This window comes from Chionomys nivalis, chromosome 8 (assembly GCF_950005125.1).
Source record: "Chionomys nivalis chromosome 8, mChiNiv1.1, whole genome shotgun sequence".
NCBI classification, from domain to species: domain Eukaryota; kingdom Metazoa; phylum Chordata; class Mammalia; order Rodentia; family Cricetidae; genus Chionomys; species Chionomys nivalis.
The window spans coordinates 35,059,809-35,078,982 of record NC_080093.1 but is presented as its reverse complement, the minus strand read 5'-3'; the positions used below and the strand labels follow the sequence as shown (position 1 = coordinate 35,078,982).

The 19,174-nt window shown below is 40.9% G+C and overlaps 2 protein-coding genes across 5 annotated transcripts in view; both read right to left on the bottom strand.

Annotated features, from left to right (window-relative positions):
• Smc5 (structural maintenance of chromosomes 5) overlaps positions 1-2,750 on the bottom strand; it is a 74,875-nt gene extending 72,125 nt beyond the window's left edge. For all 3 annotated transcript variants that reach the window (XR_009057576.1, XM_057777979.1, XM_057777980.1), the window contains exon 1: positions 2,492-2,750. Coding sequence is in view for 2 of the 3 variants with exons in the window: in XM_057777979.1 (XP_057633962.1) it covers positions 2,492-2,676 (185 nt within the window). In the remaining variant the exon portion in view is untranslated. The remainder of the gene's footprint in view (positions 1-2,491) is intronic.
• Positions 2,751-13,648: 10,898 nt separating this feature from the next.
• Mamdc2 (MAM domain containing 2) overlaps positions 13,649-19,174 on the bottom strand; it is a 137,284-nt gene continuing 131,758 nt past the window's right edge. The window contains exons 12-14 of one of the 2 annotated variants that reach the window (XM_057778067.1): positions 18,305-18,564; positions 14,598-14,682; positions 13,649-14,475 (exon numbers count right to left, since the gene is read on the bottom strand). In XM_057778067.1, coding sequence (XP_057634050.1) covers positions 14,411-14,475; positions 14,598-14,682; positions 18,305-18,564 — 410 coding nt within the window. In that variant the 3' untranslated portion in view covers positions 13,649-14,410. Of the gene's footprint in view, positions 14,476-14,597; positions 14,683-18,304; positions 18,565-19,174 lie in introns of those variants that run through there. The other variant, XM_057778068.1, reaches the window with a different exon arrangement.

Here is a 19,174-nt window from a genome sequence, read left to right as displayed (position 1 = left end):
TGTAACTTAGCCCTAGTTTCAGCTCTTTCCTAACTCCTTTTTCTATCTCTGCTCAGAATTCTATATTCTATCTATGATATATTTCTTTCAGTTTCTTGGTTAATTCGTGCAATAGTCTAGAACTCTCTCCCTCCACTCTCAAGTCCACTGGACTTAGTTCATTCATAACAAACTCACGTACTATTTCTAGGCCATCTGAATCTCTAGGCCTAGCTTCCCCCTTCTTGCTTGCTACTTACTTCCTCTCAGCCTCATTCTGTGATGCCTCTTGTTGGTTGTCAACTTGACTACATTTGGAATTAACTAAAACCCAAGCAGCTGGGCACACCTGAGGGATTTTTTTCTTAATCATATCACTTGAAGTGTGAAGAACCACTTTTAATCCAGATCCACCTTTAATCTGAGCCACACTTTCTCCTGGCAGTCTCTATAAAGGACAAGGAAGAGAGAAGTTTGCTTCCTCTGCCTGCTTTCTCTCACTCTCACTGGCAAGTTTATTCCTTCAGTAGCATTAGAGCCTACTTCTTTGGGATTCTGGCATATACTGAACACAAGCTGAGACATCCAGCCTCATGGGCTGAACAACTACTGGATTCTTGGACCACTGGTAGACAGCCATTGGTGGATTAGCTAGACCAAAGTCTGCTAGCCATTGTAATAAATGCCCTTTCTATATGCATACAGACCCGTTCTGTAAGTTCTCCTCTTCTAGAAAATCCTAATATACTCCCCAAACCTAAAGTCTTATTAAAATAAACAATCCATACCCAATTCCGCATTTTTCAATTACTTTTTCTTTTAACTGTCTTTGTCCAAGAGTTTTCTCCTCATTCTACAAAGTTTTGTTTTGTACTGCTTTATCAAAGGAGCAACATTTTTCCAAATACTAAATGTGGGAGGCTTCAGTCTCATTTCAATTCAATGGAGCAGATATTTTTGAAGTAGTACTTAAACTTAGCTTCCCTGACAGGTCTCCCATGAGTCTGAGGATCTCTAAGTTCATCCTCTTAACTCTTATGATAAATAGGCTTTTTACTCTTCCAATTTATATTTCCTTTTGCTTAATTTCAACGATTTCTGCAACATCAACAATCACCTGTACAAGTCTTCCAAGTCTGTGACTTATTCACATTGCCTCTGAGCTCCAAGCCACTATAAACACCACCTAGAACACTTCCTGGAGACCCCACAAGAAATTTCAAGACACAGGCACCCAACTGTGTCCATCAATTATTCTCCCACACTCCTCTCTCCTGGCTAACACCCGACCAGCGAGCTGAAATGGAGACTTGGGAAGAACTAGCGCACTGCTCTATCCTATGCCTCACAATCTGGGCAGAGCCTGTCAAACCTCTCCTTTCAGCCCCTACTAAGTTCACCCTCTATTTGTTGCTTTCTATCTGGCACCCTCTCAAAACCATCCTGCAGACCGCCTCCAGATTGCTGACTGCCTGCAGGATGAAGTTGTTATTTCGCGGCATAGTAACAGACAAGAGGAAGCAATGGTTTCTGACTTCTATCCACGCATGGTCGTTCTTACATCCTAAGTCAGGTCGTTCACTCGATTTACACTCTGGCTTTCAACCAGTCCCTTCTTTTCAGATTTTAATATTTTCTTCACAAAGTTCTTCGAGCTGTGCAAGAATCAGCCTTTTTAGTCGGTATGCCTCCCGTGAAACCCTGGGTAGATAAGTTACAGCAGATACCTCATCTGAGGACGTCTGTCAGATTCAAATCGAAATTCTATATAAACCTGGGAAAAACAACAGCGTCCAGCTTACATCATCAATAAAGAGAGGAAGAAACTGCGATGTGTAAATAAAACGGATGAGCACCTGGTACACAAGTGCTTGGGGAAAAAAATGGCAGTAATGTTGCCAGAGTTCTGTAACTCGTATTCAAATCTACATTTTAAAAAAATACCTCAAAAGAAAAAGTCTAATAAGACGCTAATTAGGCAATGTTATTTTTTTCTAACATTTAGAATCTACTTAACTAGCTGGGGTAGGGGCACGGAAGAGAGGAGGATCTAAAGAGTCAAGAGTCTGCAAGGAGGTACAAAACCAGGCAACACGATTTGATTTTTTTTTTTTTTTGGTACACTCAACAACCATTACCATCTTATCTGCCCACTCAGAAAATGTGTACACTTTCAAAACCTGCCACTCTGCTCTAAGTGTCGCCTCCTGAGTTCTGTGAAGCGCACAGGTCCCGGAAAGATCACGACTGGCAGTTATACTAGATGACCTGGCCTCTTAATGTATCCGCTGACTGCAACCGAGCCTTCCAAAACCATTGGCGGGTGGATTAAAAATAATAATAAAAACATCAGGCGGCGTCTACTACAGCCAACACGGCCATTCTCCCCGGCCTAGGCAGGGACAGCCTCAGGGGAAGCCTGGAACCAGTTTTCCACCGCCGGGCACACCCCCCACGGCCCGGGGCCTGCGGGCCGCTTGCTCCCGCCCAGGCGCGGCCTGCGGCCACTCACAAGAAGTTCTCCATGGCGATGCGGACGATTGAACCCTCCACGAAAGGCCCGGATGGACGCGGCAGGGTCGACGTCGGGTTCGAGTTCTTTCTCTTGCTCGGGACCTCAGAGGAAGCCTCTCTGGAGAGAGTCCTCTTGGAAGCCTGGGGATTCGGGATCATAGTGTTCCCGCTCGGAGTCGCCATCCTGGCTTCCTCCGCGTTCCGCAGCCGCTTCCGTTCCCGGCGAGCTGCAGCCCAGGCTCCCGCGCTAACTGACCCCCGCCTGACCCCGCCCTGCGACCGCGCGGCGCCTGCGCAGTTCTGCCCAGCGAAGCTGTAGCCCCGCCCCGCCCCGCCCACCGCCGATCTGGGCCCGAAAGGCCAGAGATGCGACAGCTGGTGCGACGACTGGAAGGGACCGAGACTAGGGGACCGAATTCCATACGTTTCGGAATTTTCTTCTCTGAGAACTTTAACGCTAGAGCAATATGTGAATTGCACCTACTATTTTGAAACCTGCCTCGGCACTTTCCGTGCTGTCCCTCCCTAGAACCCGAGGCCACACCTGTCTTTGGTTCCACAATGTGGTTTCCTTTTCCGGTGCCCAAATCAACTCCTCTCCTCCAAAGAACAGGAAAGATATCCGCGCCCCATTGGCTCTGTGCCTGTCGTTTGGAGCGTGGCACTAGCAGACCTCTGGCGCTCTCAAAATGACGAAGCCTGCCCTGCGTTGGTTACCTGCCCACGAATGCTTCCTTGCCCTTTTATTTTTTGAGAAAGACACTTTTATATAGCTCTGGGTGCTCTACTAACCACCACACAGCCTAGGCTGGTCTTGAACTCCGTCTGCTTCTTCTTCCTTGGTGCTGGAATTCCAGTATAGGCCACCAAATGGCCTCTTATGTGTGTGTGTGTGGGGGGGGGACTTAATTTCCTACATAAACTTCCTGGAAATCCTTGAACCAAAGAGTGACTCTACCTCCCTGTGCTCACATTCATCTCAATAGCCCTTTGGGAGATGACACCACTGAGCCCCATAGAGAGCATTCACCCAACTAATAATGAGTATGTATAACAAGAGAATGAATAGATACCGGGGAGTACCTCTGATGGGGAACCATAGGATGGTTTTAAGTAGGAGAGGACTGTGATCTAATTAAAGTTTTAGTCATTGTGCATGTTGTATGGAAAATGAATTGAAGGGTGTCAAATGTAGAAGTCGGGAAGCCCTTTAGAAGTCTGTGGCAGTAGGGTCCTTTCTTGGCAGCTAGCGCAAAACCTTCTTGGCAGGCCCCTGCTTCTTCCTCTTACTCAAATGTAATCTGCTCACCGAAAGTTATAACCAAAGAAAATAAAATCGTTGTAGGAAGTGTGCAGACCCGTGACGGGTACTAGATTTATGTCTTTATTCATTTCAGTGGTGAGAGACCCAGGCCCTTGGAGATCCCTGGTCCATAGCCCCCACACAGACCCTGAATGGCTGGGATCCAAGCCCTGACCTAGGGAAAGAAAGACAACCTGAAAACGGGACTAGAGAGAGGGGAAGAGACACTCGGTCCCCAAACATGGAACTGGAAAAAAAAAAAAAAAACAAAAACATGAACCTTGAAACTAGGACCAAAGATCGCACTAAGTCCCTAGATTCAGGGCATACCAAAGATATTTGACTTGGCCCCAAGATCAGGTTTTTGTTTTGTTGTTGTTTGCCCCAGCTGTCCTGGAACTAGCTCAGTAAACCAGGCTGGCCTTGAACTTACAGAGATCTGCCTGCCTCTGCCTCGCAAGTGTTGGAATTAAAGGCGTGTGCCACCACCGCCTGGTTTAAGATTAGTTTTTTATAAAGTAAAAAGACCCCCTCTCCCCCCCCCAAAAAAAAAAAAGAAAAGGAAAGAAATGGAGCCATTTCTGCCCTTGACTCGAAACCAGCCAATCCCTGAGCAGGGAAAACGGACCAATTAGAGCCTCAGGCAGTTGCTGGCAGTTGGGAATTCCCCTCAGGCCTGGAAAGTCCTCTTACCTCTGTCAGCCGGCAAGCCAATCCCAAACCTGGAAGTCTGGAATTCCTCGTGACACCACTAGGGGGCAGCCAATCACAAGCCCAGAGCTTTGCAATTTCCCCAAGCCTCTATCCCCAAGCTCTGGGTCTTTCCTGCGCTTTTCCTGGGGCTGCTGCTGCTGTAGCTGGTTGCTTTGGGTAAACAAAGAGACCCACCCGACTTAACACACGAATAAAGACACTTTGTTTTTACCTTGGAGTCAGTCTCCCGGTGGGGATAACAGGTCTCGGAATTAGGGCGTTAACCGTGGAAATTAAGGACTAACTTGTAAAACGTGCACGTGACAGGAAGAAATGAAAAGACCTAGGGTTTAGGACACCATACTGTTTGTTCTTCCACACGTTGCTGGTGTGTGTTTGTTGAAAAGTAGCTTCAAAAGCTTTAATGTTGCCAAACATGGTGACCGTGTCCGGAAAAAAATAACAACATCTTGAATTTTGCAGGAAAATGGACGGAGCTAGAAAGCATTATTTTGAGTGAGGTAACCCAGACACAGAAAGACAATTATCACATGTACTCACTCATAGGTGGTTTTTAAACATAAAGCAAAGAAAGCCAGCCTACAAACCGCAATCCCAGAGGACTTAGACAACAATGCAAACACTAAGAGAGACTTACATAGATCTAATCTACAGGTGAAGTAGAAAGTGGATAAAGACAAGATCTCCTGAGTAAATTGGGACTTTGGGGAAGGATTAAAGGGAGGGGAAAGGTAGGGAGGGGAGCAGAGAAAAATGTAGAGCTCAATAAATATCTATAAAATAAATAAAAAATAAAACATATTCACAGCATCCCACATCAGGCTAGAAACAAGCAAGCTAAGGCCAGGCAATTTATAAGCAATAAAAAGCCTCTGTGTGAATTTATTTGGGAGCTGAGAGGTGGGCCTCCAAAAGCCAAAAGAGTAAAACATCAGCAACTCATGCCAACATAAATAAATCAGACCTCTTAAAAGAAGCACTCAAAGCCAAAAAATAAGGAAATGATAAATTTTAAACCCTGAAAGTAAATGTCAACTAATATTTTTATATTCAGCAACGTTATCTCTTAAAGTTGATGGAAAAATGAGGACATTTTAAGTAATTCATAGCCAACAATCCAGTACTTCAGAAGACACTTGAAGAATCCTAAGCACACAGGAAGAAGATAGTCTTATTCGGGAAAGCACAGAAAAGAACATGACTCATGGGAGGAACAGATCAGCATAGGAAAAAGAAACCATCCTACAAAACATAGTAAATCAGTTAACTCCTGATACCGGTAATTCAGCTAACCAGAAAAACAACTGAAAAAAATCACGGGAATTAGTGAATCTGAAATCTGCTCCAGCCACCATGCCTGCTGCCTGCTGTTTCTGCTCTGCTATCACAGACTCTGACCTTTTGGAACCATAAGCCCAAATGAACTCTTTGTTCTATAAGCTGTCTTGGTCATGGAGTTAAGTGACTAATATAGAGGGAGAAAACCCAAGTCAATAATTTAGAGATGAAAGGAGGGGTATTGTAACAGATACTAATGAAACCCAACAGTCATTAATCAAGACTTTATAAACTTATACTTAAAAAAATACCTGGGAGAGCTATAAGAAATGGATAAGTTCCTAGACATATATGACCTATCAAAATTAAAGCAAGAAATACAAGCAACTTAAACACATTTATAAAAAGCAATGGTATTGAAGTAGTGAAAAAGAGTCCCTCAAAGAACAAAAGCCCAGGGTTAGCCAACAAGCACTAACACACTCTACCAAACCTTTGCAGAAGGTTTCCTATAGAGGAGAAATGGAAGGAACACTTAGAAACCAGTATCATTTTGGTACCAAATTCAGTTAAGGGCACAAGAGGGAAAATATAGAGCAATATTCTTGATGAACATAGAAATAAAAATTCTCAATAAAATACTTGTAAAACAGAGATCTCCGCCAGAACACTGGGGCTTCAGAAATCAATGGTTGCCATTCTCCCCTCAACTACACACCTCTACATGGATCTGCTTGAGCCCATGTGATCTTAGAATTTCACCTGTCTGCTTAAAACAGCTGTGCCAGCAGTTCATGTCATAAAAATTCTTTTTGTCTCTTCTTTTCTATTATTTATCTTTTATATATGTGTCATGATGATTTTGCTTCTGTTTTGATATTGCTCAGTTAGGCTTTAGGACATTCTCTATGTTTCTCCACCAAATTTACTAAAGGCAATCTTTTGGTGTGGAATGTCCTTCTTTCTATGTCTTGCTTTTATCGATTAATGAATAAAGATAATTTGGCCTATGGCAGGGCAGAATATAGGTCAGGCTGGAAGAGATATATAGAGAGTAGGTGGAGTCAAAGAGAGGTCATGTACCTGCCAAAGGAGACGGTTGCCAGAACCTTAACCAGTAAGCCACAGAATAATTTCTATTATTCTGGCAATACATAGAATAATAGAAATGGGTTAATTTAAGATATAAGAGCTAGCCAATGAGAAGCCTGAACTAATAGGTCAAACAGTGTTGTAATTAATATAGTTCTGTGGGATTATTTGGGTCTGGGCATCTGGGAATGAACGAGCAGCCTCTGTTTGCATTCTTTACTATTCAGTCACATCTCATATACTTTCTGCCCCTTTCCTACCTTTGTTCTTCTTTCTCTCATCTTTACCCCATCATCTTCCTTTACTGCTTATATAACCTTCCATAACTTAATTCCAAAAGTTCATAGCCGGGGTTGGAGAGATGGCTCAGAGGTTAAAAGCACTGGCTGCCCTTTCAGAGGACCCAGGTTCAATTCCCAGCAACCATATGTCAGCTCACAACTGTTTGTATCTCCAGTTCCAGGGGATCTGACACCCTCTTACAGACATAAATGCAGGCAAAACATCAATGCACATAAAATAAACATAAATAAATTATTTTAAAAAAAAGTTCATAGCCACAGCACTATTCTAGCTTTCCCCTCCTAGGTACTTTACCCCCCTTGATTTTCTATCTTTTCTTTTTTAAATTATCTTTTTATTGTTTTTATTGAGCTATATATTTTTCTCTGCTCCCTTCCCTTACTCTCCCCTCCCATGGTTCCCGTGCTCCCAATTTAGTCAGGAGATCTTGTCTTTTTCTACTTCCCATGTAGATTAGATCCATGCATGTCTCTCTCTCTCATATATATATATATATATATATATATATATATATATATATATAAAGTGGCAAGAGAGAAACATGAAATCAATAAGAATAGAGAACGCAATCAGAAGAGAGAAAGAAATAAAGAAGATATGTGGAGACCCAAAATATGTGAGCTGTTCCACCTTGTCTAAAGGTCAAAGAGTTTGAGCTTAGTTTACTCTCTCAAATTTGTTGACAAAGGGTATGGCTACAAAACAAAATATCCTGACCTAGGGTGTGGTTACTTGGTGGTTTCGACATTAAGATGGCCCATAGAGGTGGATCTGCCCCACCCTGACCAAAGGTCAGAGAATTTAAGCATACTTTTGCTCCTTCTTTTGAAATAGGATGTTTGAGTTCGAGGGTGGCTGCCTGCAGGATACTTGGTCTAGGGTGTGTTCACTGCCACAGACATCACATGCTTTTCTCAGGAATTAATGGTTTGATATTTCAAGTATTGAAACAAGTAATTGTTTTGGTTATCCTTTATGTCATGTTAAATCAGTCTTTTGCCTTCTTCCCCCCCCCCCTTTTTTTTACTGGGGTATAAAAGTGTGTGGAAAATTCAACACAAGCAAACTCAGAACTCAGAACTCAGAAAATTCAGCATTCAGGATCCACTGAGTTGCCCTCCCGGTACTATCCCATGTCTCTGTGTTTCTTTTTTATCTCTGTTCTTCCTATCTAACATTTCTAATCCCCACACCTCTACTCTGGAATGTACAAACCCACTGCAGCTAGGATCATGGCAGAAGTCACCCCCAAAAAAGTGGCTCATGGCAGAGATATAACTAGGAAAGAAAGAATTCAAATAATCTGTATTTACAGATGAAGTGAGGTGCACTTACCAGGAGGAATTTTTCAGAAAGTCCTTAGGACTGCTAAATGTTTTCAACAATGCAGGAGGATATAAAAACCATACAAGTGATGGCTTAGAATAGCACCCACATTAGAAAGAAATCGGGGATCCTGAATGCTTTAACATGACACAAAGGACAACTAAAATAGCATTAAGTTTTAGCACAGCAAAAGAAAGAATCAGCAGAGTCAAGAGATAACCTGTGGAATGGGAGGGAAGCTTTCCCAACCAGACTAAGGGCTAGGAATTAGTATCTAGGATCTAAAGAACCAGAAAACCTAAACACCCAAACCAAAACAAGAACACTTCCAACTAAAACCCCAAATCACCTGGACCAAAATATTGGCATAAAGTAAATAATTCTTAGAAAATGATTTCTAAAAAATGCAAATGATCAATACATATTTTAAGAAAATGTTCAACACCCTTTGTCATTAGGGAAATGCAAGTTAAACCTGCTTGGAGATTATATCTCATTCTAGTCAGAATGACTGTCATGAAGAAAATAAATGATAGCAAATGCTGATCCCTTATCTTGGCTCCTGGGTAGATTGCAGCACTCAGTGTGGATGTGTGCATGCCTCTATGGTCTTAACTCCTGGACCATCTCAGCCTTCCCCCGGCATTTATTTCTTACCATATTTTAATTTGATATTTGAACAGCAATGTATTTATATGTCAATATATTGTAAAATACATTTGATATTCTTTTCAATGCTCCCTAATTAACTCTATCTATTTGTCTGTCTATCTATCTATCTATCTATCTATCTATCTATCTATCTATCTATCTATCTTCTATCTATCTTCTATCTATCTATCATCTATCATCTATCTATCTATCTATCTATCTATCTATCTATCTATCTATCTATCTTCTATCGTCTATCTATCATGCATGTGCTTCTGTGCAAGCACACATTGATGCACACATGTGGAGGTCAGAGGACAACTTACAGGAGTTATTCTTTCCTTTCATCATATGGCATTCAGGAATTCAGCTCAGTCTATCAGGATTAATGGTGAGCACCTTTATTTGATGAGTCATCTCAATGGCTCTCTTGCTTTATTTAAAAACTGGTTTTTAGAGATGCTTGGTTGGGTTTAATCCATTCCATATTTTATAATATGCAACCATTCACTGTGCAGTCTAAAAATTTATGAAGTGAGCTGGGTGGTGGAGGAACATGCCTTTAATACCAGCACTCGGGAGGCAGAGGCAGGTGGATCTCTATGAGTTCGAGGCCAGCCTGGTCTACAAGAGCTAGTTCCAGGACAGGCACCAAAGTTACACGGAGAAACCCTGTCTCGAAAAACAAAACAAAACAAAAATGAAGTGTTAGAAAATGACTAAATTAGAGACATTAATATCCATATAAATACATAAAAAGGACCAAGGAAATTATTATAGAACTGCAAGAAGACTTTCTGGGATTCAGAACCCATGTACATATTAGTGGTAAATAAGAGCTTTGCTTGAACATTCAGTTAACCCAGAAACATCTCATGAAAGCTAAGTTAGGGGACACTTTTTGAAAAGATGGTCCTAAAACAAGAAATCCAATTTAACATAAGGTTTTCAAGAAATTCATGTATAGTTCAGAAGAGGCACAGTCAGCGGCTGTGGTGGGAACAAGAAGACATTGTAACTGAAATTTAAAATGAGTCTTGAGCACCCAGTGCTAAAAGCGATGGCAGCATGAGATTACATGGTTGCTTTATCCTTAAGATGGCACTATAAGCTCACAGTTTCTTTATACAGAAAGCGACAGAAAAATAACTGAGATTTAACTGAAATTTTACTAATTCCTAATCATATAAACCGGGAAGGCTTTTGTGTCAGAAACTAAATGTGTCTAAGTTCTTGTAGGTTTTATATTGCTGTTGCTGGGTATTTTGTTGGCTTTACTTGACTTTGAGACCGAGTTTTATATAGCCCAGGCTGGCCTTGAATTCCTTACAGAACCAATGACGTCTCTGAATTTCCAATTCTCCTTCTTTCAGCCCCCCAAGTGCTGGGATCGCAGACATGCATCTTGCCATCTATTGTTTTCAGTTATTCTTCATAGCAACTACTTTACCCCACTTTGCAAAGCAGGAAAAGAAACCAAAGAGGGTAAAAGACTTGCTGTCGATTATAGTTTACAAGCGGCAGAACCAGGATTTGAACGGAGGCAGCCAGAATCCAGGAGCAGGGAATCCAGTTTCTGAACTGTGTTACATTTTTATGATGATCCACTTACCAGAAATTCAGTAGCATTAGAACACTTACTAGTTATGAAACCTTATTTTCCCCATCTGGATGTATGGGGGTGAGAAGTTAAGGAGCCCATTTTTATCCCTCCAAGAGTAAGACAACAAAACACCCAGGTCTCTGGAATGCTACACTATGGATCTCTGCCATCTGATACCCCTCCTAGACTTTCCTATAAACTCTGAGCATATGATCACATCATATTTCTTGAAATTGCTTGCTGGATGTCTTGTATCTCACCTCTTCCCTAATCTGCAAGCATCTTTGCAAACCTCTATGCTTGGTAAAATTCCCAGAACAAGATACCTTAAGAAATCATCCCTGAACTCTGTTCTTCCCTCTTAAGCCAGACACTGCATCAGAGGCACTGTTTGCTTGGCATCTACGCTATTCCTCCTTTCTATACATAAATAACCTTCACTGCAGATGGTGGATTGTAAGAGCAAAGGCAATCCGCGTAGAAAGCTGTTTCTATTTAAAGAGCCTGGGTATTTAGGTGCTGCCGAGAGTAGGAGAAATGCAGCGACTGGGGTTAAATCTTTAAGTAGCTCCTAGTAACTAGCGTGCCCTCCTTTGGGCATTTCTGAACCTGGGAAAATGATGCTGTGCTTACCATCTGCCCATATTTTCATCTACATGAAATATAGGCAAAAGGAGTGCTAAGGGTCACTTAGAAAGAGAACTTAGGCATCAAACAGTGGAATCCTATAAGGAAGTAAAATGAAGGAAGGTGAGTCACTCAGCTCACTTTCCATCTCCTTGCCTCTAAAAACGGCAGGTTGTTTCTTAGCAACTCCCAGTAATAATTACCTCTTTCCTTGCTGCCCCCAAATAATTCTCTGAGCTGCTGAGGCCTCTCTCCAACCTGCTAAACTCATTTTTTTCCCCAGATAGGGTCCTTCTGGAGCTCATCTAGTTGCCGCCATGTCACGCTTTGGACAAGGGTACGTGGGGACCCTAACTGAGGCTCTCATGGTGGAATGGCAGATGTTTTATTGATCGAGCCATTTCCTTAATTCCATATTGGGACTATTTGTATAGCCAATAAACCCTAGAAGAGGGAAACTAGGAACCTATGGCTAGTCTGTTATCCATATTGCTGTTGGAGTTTAGGGGCAAGTTGGCAGGTTGACAAGGCCAATTTAGAAAGTTTAGAACACAGAATGGGCAAGGCAACAGGCTTGGTTTCAAACACAGGCCTCACACTAACTACTGATCTTGAGTGGATTTAGTTTTCTTATTTATTTACTGGAACTGCTGTTTGGATCTACTTCATGGGTTGTCAAGACAAAGTTAACTTGTGTGAAAACATATTTGCCCTAAATCTGAAAACTGTAGGTGTTCAACAATGTTCGATGGAACGATTCCATGAGAGTATATGTCACCATCAAGGATGCCAGTGAACTACTTCATTCGTTCATCACACAGAACAAATACCTCACTATGTACTCAGGTGTGTGTGAGTCCTGGAGACACACTCTATGTTTCTTTATTCAGCAAATGTAGCTATAGCTATCGGTGGGAACAGTGTTGTGAGGATTTATGTTGCCTAGTGTATGTCAAACACTAGTACCCCCGTGACTAATTAATCATAATAGTACAAATCTCATTAATAAAAATGTTTTATTACGAGGTGAATATAATTTTCCTTATAAACCTTAGGATGTTGATTTTGTGCAGCTGAGTTGTTTTGTTTTCTAAGTGATGTGACACGCAGAGAGACGTGGTGTTCTTCACAGATGAGGCCAATGGATTTATAGCCATGCCAAGCTAAGAAATCAACACGCCACCACTTTAGTGCTATTCAGTCTTAAGCAACTTTCCACTTTCCGATGCTCAGTCATTTCATTTTTGGCTTTTTGTTTTTCGAGATAGGGCTTCTCTGTGTAACAGCCCTGGCTGTCCTGGAACTAGCTCTTGTAGACCAGGCTGGCCTTGAACATACAGAGATCCACCTGCCTCTGCATCCCAAATGCTGGGATTAAAGGTGTGCGCCACCATTGCCCGGTCATTTCATTTTATTTTTGTCTTCAGAGTACTTAGGATCAAACCCCAGGCCTTGTTCATGTTTAGCAAGAGCTGCATCATTGAACTATGTCCCCAGTACTGATACTTAGCTTTCACACCTGTGAAAATGCTAATTAGATTTCCATTTCAGGAGATAAAGGAGAGATTAGACTCATTTGTGCATTCAGTTTTGTTCCTGGGCACTAAGAGCATAAAAGTAAACACCAGAGTCTGTGTCCTGGGTTGGCTATATGGTCAGTGTGTAGAGGTGCTTGAGTTCAGTCCCCAGGGCTCATGCAGTAGGAGGGGAGAAGCGGCTCTCTCCAGTGAAGGTCAGACTCTTAATACTTGTATTATAGCATTCATGTGGACCTCTCCAATAAGTAAATTTAATTTTAAAAGCTAAGAGAAAAGAATTTATGTCATTATAGTTTAATTCTAGTGATAAAATTTAGGGAAATTTTCTTATTGGAAATAAAATGCTCTTTAAATATTTATTATATAAATAATTGCAGCATTGATGTTGTTAATAAGGTAACTTAAGACATCTAATCATGGCAGAATAGATATTCAAATTAGAATTGGCAATTATATAGTGAATGTGTTCTGATAAAGTCAAATACTGTAAAAATGAGTTAATTGCTAATGAAAGGAGTTTCAACTTATCTTTTATTAGGTAATTTTGAAGTTTTACAACAGCTACTTGGCCACAAATTACACACATATATACAATTCTCTAAGTAAATAGAAGACAATAGTTTAGTAAATGTAGTTGACTCCATATTACTCAAAACTTCACCAAAACATTTATCATAAAAATCAGTCAAATTATTAGACAAATTTATAAAAATTGTTGGGTGTGTATACATGAAAAATTCATGCTTGCCTTATTGAAGAGGTGCATTTCTGTCTGTGCACTCATAGTAACTGTCCAAGGTAGTTAAAAGGGAGAGCAAAGAGGGCAGCAGTGCCTTATACTGCAACATTAATTCCTAGGGACTTACCCTGGGGCTCCATGAGAGCTCCTTTCTTATACCAATAGTGAAACAGTAATGATTTATGGCTTTTTCTGTTAATAAAATACACAAATGAGGTCTTATTTCCAGAATAACTTGTTACCATAAGTAAACTGCATTCATTTTGCAGATATTACCGACACCTTGCATTATTTAAGAAAAATTTTCGTACTTGAAACTCAAAAGGAAAACCACCACGTCCCAGTCTCCCAATACATTCATTGAATGCAGACTTAAATCAACACATTCATTTTGACTGTGCCCTTTCTATGTGCACTTTGAAATGACTATAACATAGTACATTTGTATTTTTAATTGGCACCCAAATTAAGATGAAATGGGCTATGTAAAAGTAGCCTGTACGTCCAGTAACAGTTGTCAAATGCACAGGGGAATAAAAAAGGAAAGCCCTGAGTCAGTCTCTCTCTCTCTCTCTCTCTCTCTCTCTCTCTCTCTCTCGTTTTCAAAAGTAATGAAAGGGGGTATTCTGAAGTCATTTCAACTTATACAATAGTTAAGAATATCCAGTATTCATTTCTTCTGTTTTCACTTTGATTGAAGAGAGGCACAAATTTTGTGTATTTGATCCAATTTAGATAATTTCTTAATACTCAATTTCATTTAAGTCTTCAGAATATCCTGATGATTGTTGAGTTGTATCTTCCATTTCTGTCAGGAAAGACAGACATTTATTTTCTCTATAGAAAAGATGATTTTGAATTCTTATAGTTTGAAACTATATTATAAAATCCATCTTCTAATCAAGCTTATGTAATTGAGGAAAATATTACCTGTACATGGTCCTGCCTGAAATTTAACATCATCAATGGCAATATCACTTCTTATTGTTACTCCCCGAATAGCTTCAAAAATGATCTAAAAAAGAATGACATTTTTTATTAGAAATAGAGTCAAGCTGATAAAACTGCATTGGTCAAGGACGACCAAGGCTTTGTGGCTCTAAAAACTTTGATAACTAGTGGGGTTGACTTTTAGAAAAAGGACACAAACTTACAAATTCTAGGCTGACTTTATAATCTTATAAATCAGGAGGTTAAAGTGAAAGAACTGTTAGAGATTCAAGCCAGCCTAGACTATTTAGTGAGTTCTAGAAGAGCCTGGGCTATACCAGAAGCTTGAGGCCAGTCAGGGAAGCATAGTAAGACCCAGTCTCTAAAATAAAACAAGCAACCACAAAATAAAATTACAAATTCCAATTAGATTATTTGGAGTTAAAATATTTCACCATAAATTATGATGCCTCATAACTCTTTGCCTCTTTAGGCAGGTCTCCAGAGATGCTTAATCAGGAACCTGAAAACCCACACCACTTAGAACACTCCATCTAGCTCTTCTCAGCATCTTCATCTCCCACTGACTCTACCTTTGTACTGGCATTAGGTGGAAAGCTAAATAATAATGTGTAAAGTAATTAAATTGATCAAAAGATAGTGAGTCACTTATGTTAAATACCATAACATCAAAGGCACAGTCTTTGAGGGAGGACACTCTGTTTCATGAGTTTAGAGTGTTTGAAGAAAACAACTAATCATATATTCTTGTTGTAGAAAAATAGATCACCAGCTCCAAGGATGCTGCAATAATGGATAATAAGTGACTGAATATTCCAGAGAGGTTTGTGGGTAGTGATAACTGTCCTGAAGATATATGTGCTCTATCCATGTCATTACATTAGTTTATGATTTAGATGAATTTTTTATTGTTTTTATTGAGCTATACATTTTTGTCTGCTCCCTCCCTTCTTCCCCTCTCCCCCTCCACCCTCTCCTGTGACCCTCATGCTCTCAATTTACTCAGGAGATCTTGTCTTTTTCTCCTTCATATTTAGATCTTATATAGGGTCCTCTTTGTTGTTTAGGTTCTCTGTGAATCGTAGGCTGGTTTTTCTTTGCTTTATGACTAAAAGCCATTTGTGAGTGAATACATAAATTTGTCTTTCTGGGTCTGGGTTACCTCACTCAATATGATGTTTTCTAGACCCATCTATTTGCCTGCAAATTTCAAGATGTCATTATTTTTACTGCTGAGTAGTACTCCATTGTGCAAATGTACCACATTTTCTTTATCCAGTTTTCAGTTGAGGGGCACCTAAGTTGTTTACAAGTTCTGGCTATAGCAAATAATGCTGCTATGAACATAGTTGAACACATGTCCTTGTGGTATGATTGTGCATCATTTGGGTATATACTCAAAAGTGGTATTGCTGGATCTTGAGGTAGATTGTTTCCTAATTTTCTGAGAAATCACTATACTGATTTCTAAAGCAGCTGTACAGGTTTGCACTCCCACCAGCAATGGAGGAGTGTTCCCTTCACCCAACATCCTCTCCAGCATAAGCTGTCATCAGTGTTTTTGATCTTGGCCGTTCTGGTAGAAGAAGGGACAGCCCTCCAGAATGTCCTACTTCACAGAAAAGTCTCTTGATTATGATAGGCCTGTAGGTCAAAGATGGATGCTCTAATCATTCTGCACCCCTTGAACTGCAATATTCTAAACTGACACCCCAGAGGCTTTGCCAATCTACAATTTAAAATGTACTTCAAGCTGGGCATAGTGGTGCATGCCCAGAATCTCAGCAATGGGAATTTAAGTAAGGAGAATTCTGAGTTGGACGCCAGTCTAAGCTACATGACCAGACCTCTCAAAACAAAAACAAAACCAATGTCAAAGACGGCCCACTCAGGAAGCATAGCCTATCTTATGAAAGGCCCTGTGTGCTTATTCCCAGAACTCAAATTTTACAGCATTTGTGTATCAGCATCATATAAGAGTTAAAAGAAGCCGGGCGGTGGTGGCATACATCTTTAATCCTAGCACTTAGAAGGCAGAGGCAGGCGGATCTCTGTGAGTTTGAGGCCAGCCTGGTTTACAGGAGCTAGTTCCAGGATAGGCTCCAAAGCAACAGAGAAATCCTGTCTCAAAAAAAAAGAGTTAAAAGAAAAATCAATGCTAGCTTGGGAGTATAGCTCAGCGATGGAACACTTATCTGGCATGTGTGAGGTAATGGATTTGATCTTTTGCACTGCAAAATGGAGGATTTTTTTTTGTGTGTGTCTGTGTGTGTGTGTGTGTGTTTGTATGAATGCTTGGATACCATCACCAAAATGTCATATTCATTTAAATCTGGAGATTTTCTATTTTTAGCTTGCATCACTTGGAGGGCTTATTGAAGTAAATTTCCGGGACTCCAAAGCCCTCCGGAGTTTCTGATTTAGAGTTCTGCAGTGGAGTCTGAGAGGTAACATTTCGGGTGACCCTATATTTTAGGTATTTCTGTTGCTGTTGGTTTATGGACCATGCCTTAGGATCTTTTTGATAAAGGGTCTTGAAGCCTGACACGATTAAGCTGCCATCTCTGAATAACGATCAACTACATTAGTATGTTCTCGTCTGGCCCAGCTACCTTCTATAACATCATAAAAAATGCTTCATGGGATAATCTGCCATTTTCTAATATGTCTCCAAATATTTATGCTTAGCTGAAGGATCCTTCCTAGAAGTAGGACATCTGCCTCCTGTTGTTTGTTGCTCATCAATGTAGCAGCTTGAATGGCATTGTACTTATCCAATAGGGCTGCCATTTCTTCAGTTTAGATCTTTAGAAAATCAGTTTGTGTTGTTGAGTGGTGAGAAAAAGAGCTCATATGTTGGCTCTCTCTTCACAGGAAGACTTCAGTGCAGGCTAGGCAGCTAGCCAGTGGTTAAAGCTGAGCGCACCCACGAGCTTTACCACCCAGAAGCAAAGCCACAGAGGAAGGTGGAGCATTAGTTGGAGAGCATGCTCATGCCAGAATTCTCCAGAGTGAATTCAAGAACAACTGGGAGTCTGAAGGCTGTCTCCCCAGAATTTTAGCTTTGGTGGCTAGGTGAAGTCTAGGCTTTCTAGGCTAGAGTAGCTGCTTAGGCCCACCTACTGGAATGATTGGATACATTTAGGACAGGGACTTTCTATAACACATGTGGAATTGGGTGTCTGAGGTGGAGATGACTATGGTCTTGGAACTAGGATCCCCAGTTTCTTCTACAGCAATATAGTAATGCATACAGAGGCGTAAGAAACTGAGCATGGGCCATACACACTCTTAAATAGAAGCTTAGAACAAAAGTCCTTACAAGGAAGTGGATCATGGGTAATAGGGGCAGTACTAGTGCATTTGAAAGAAAGGAGACTTGCTTTTGGAAGAAACGTACTTGGCATTCACAACACACTAAGACAGAATAGGAACCTTTCATCCTTGAATTGTTAAAAGCAAGCACTTTACGCATGGATGTCCAAAGCTTTAGCTCCCTGTCTAATTTTCCATTCGCTGCTTAGAGTTAATCAATAACAGGCTAATTATGTTTACTCTTCAACTAATCCTGCCTTTATTTCCGACTCTGAGAAAGGACAAAATATTCTCTTTTGTAGCAAGAACCCAGAGAGCACAGGCGCTTCAGGCCGTGTTTCCCGGGTGGACTGGCATCCCTCCAGGCTTACCTGGTGTTGCCTCCTGCAGCTGTATTCTACCAGCGCCCGCAGCCAGGAGATGCTTTGCTCCCCACGCCTTCTCCACAGCAGGGTCTCTTTATGTTCTTCCTCTGTTTTCAGAAAAATGCTCAGCAGGCCAGTTCCTGCTCCATACATGTGGTAGAAGAAAGTCAAGCAGTGCTTCCCAGGGACGCCTCTCAAGGGCTGGGACAAGAGGTGTGCTTTTTGTCCATATACCATGTGGGAGGCCTCGATAAACATGTAGTAGCCTTGAGAGGAATGCAAAGCAAGTATGGTTAGAAAAAAGACCCAATCATATCTTTTTTCTTTCTTTCTTTCTCCTTCCTTCCTTCCTTCTTTCCTTCCTTCCTTCCTTCCTTTCTTTTGTTCTTTCTTTCTTTCTTTTTTTTGTAGTATTCCTGGTAACATAGACACTTGGGCTGTAGTACTGAGAAAAAGGTTTTATAATCCTGGAGAGTATTTATGATCCAAGGAAAACAGATATGCTGTAAGGATTAGACCACAAAATGATTTTTTTTCATTTAATGGTTTATAATCCAGTTTAGTAGAAACAAGGGAATTACTGCACCAGAATTATGTCACTGGTATAATTATCAAATCAGAATTATCTTACTACTGCCTTGCTTTCGTACTCCTCTTAGCTTCATACATTAAAATCTTAATGTCTAGGGTATCCATATTAGAGAGGTGATTACGTCACAAGGGCAGTGACCCCAAAATGAGAACGGCATCTTCGTCAAGCACTTCTGGAACTAATCTTTTATGCCATGAGGGAGGAGTGTGAGCAGATGGACACATCTGAAGAAGAAGCCCCCACCCTCACTCCTGACACCAAATCTGCTGGTGACCTGGGATTTC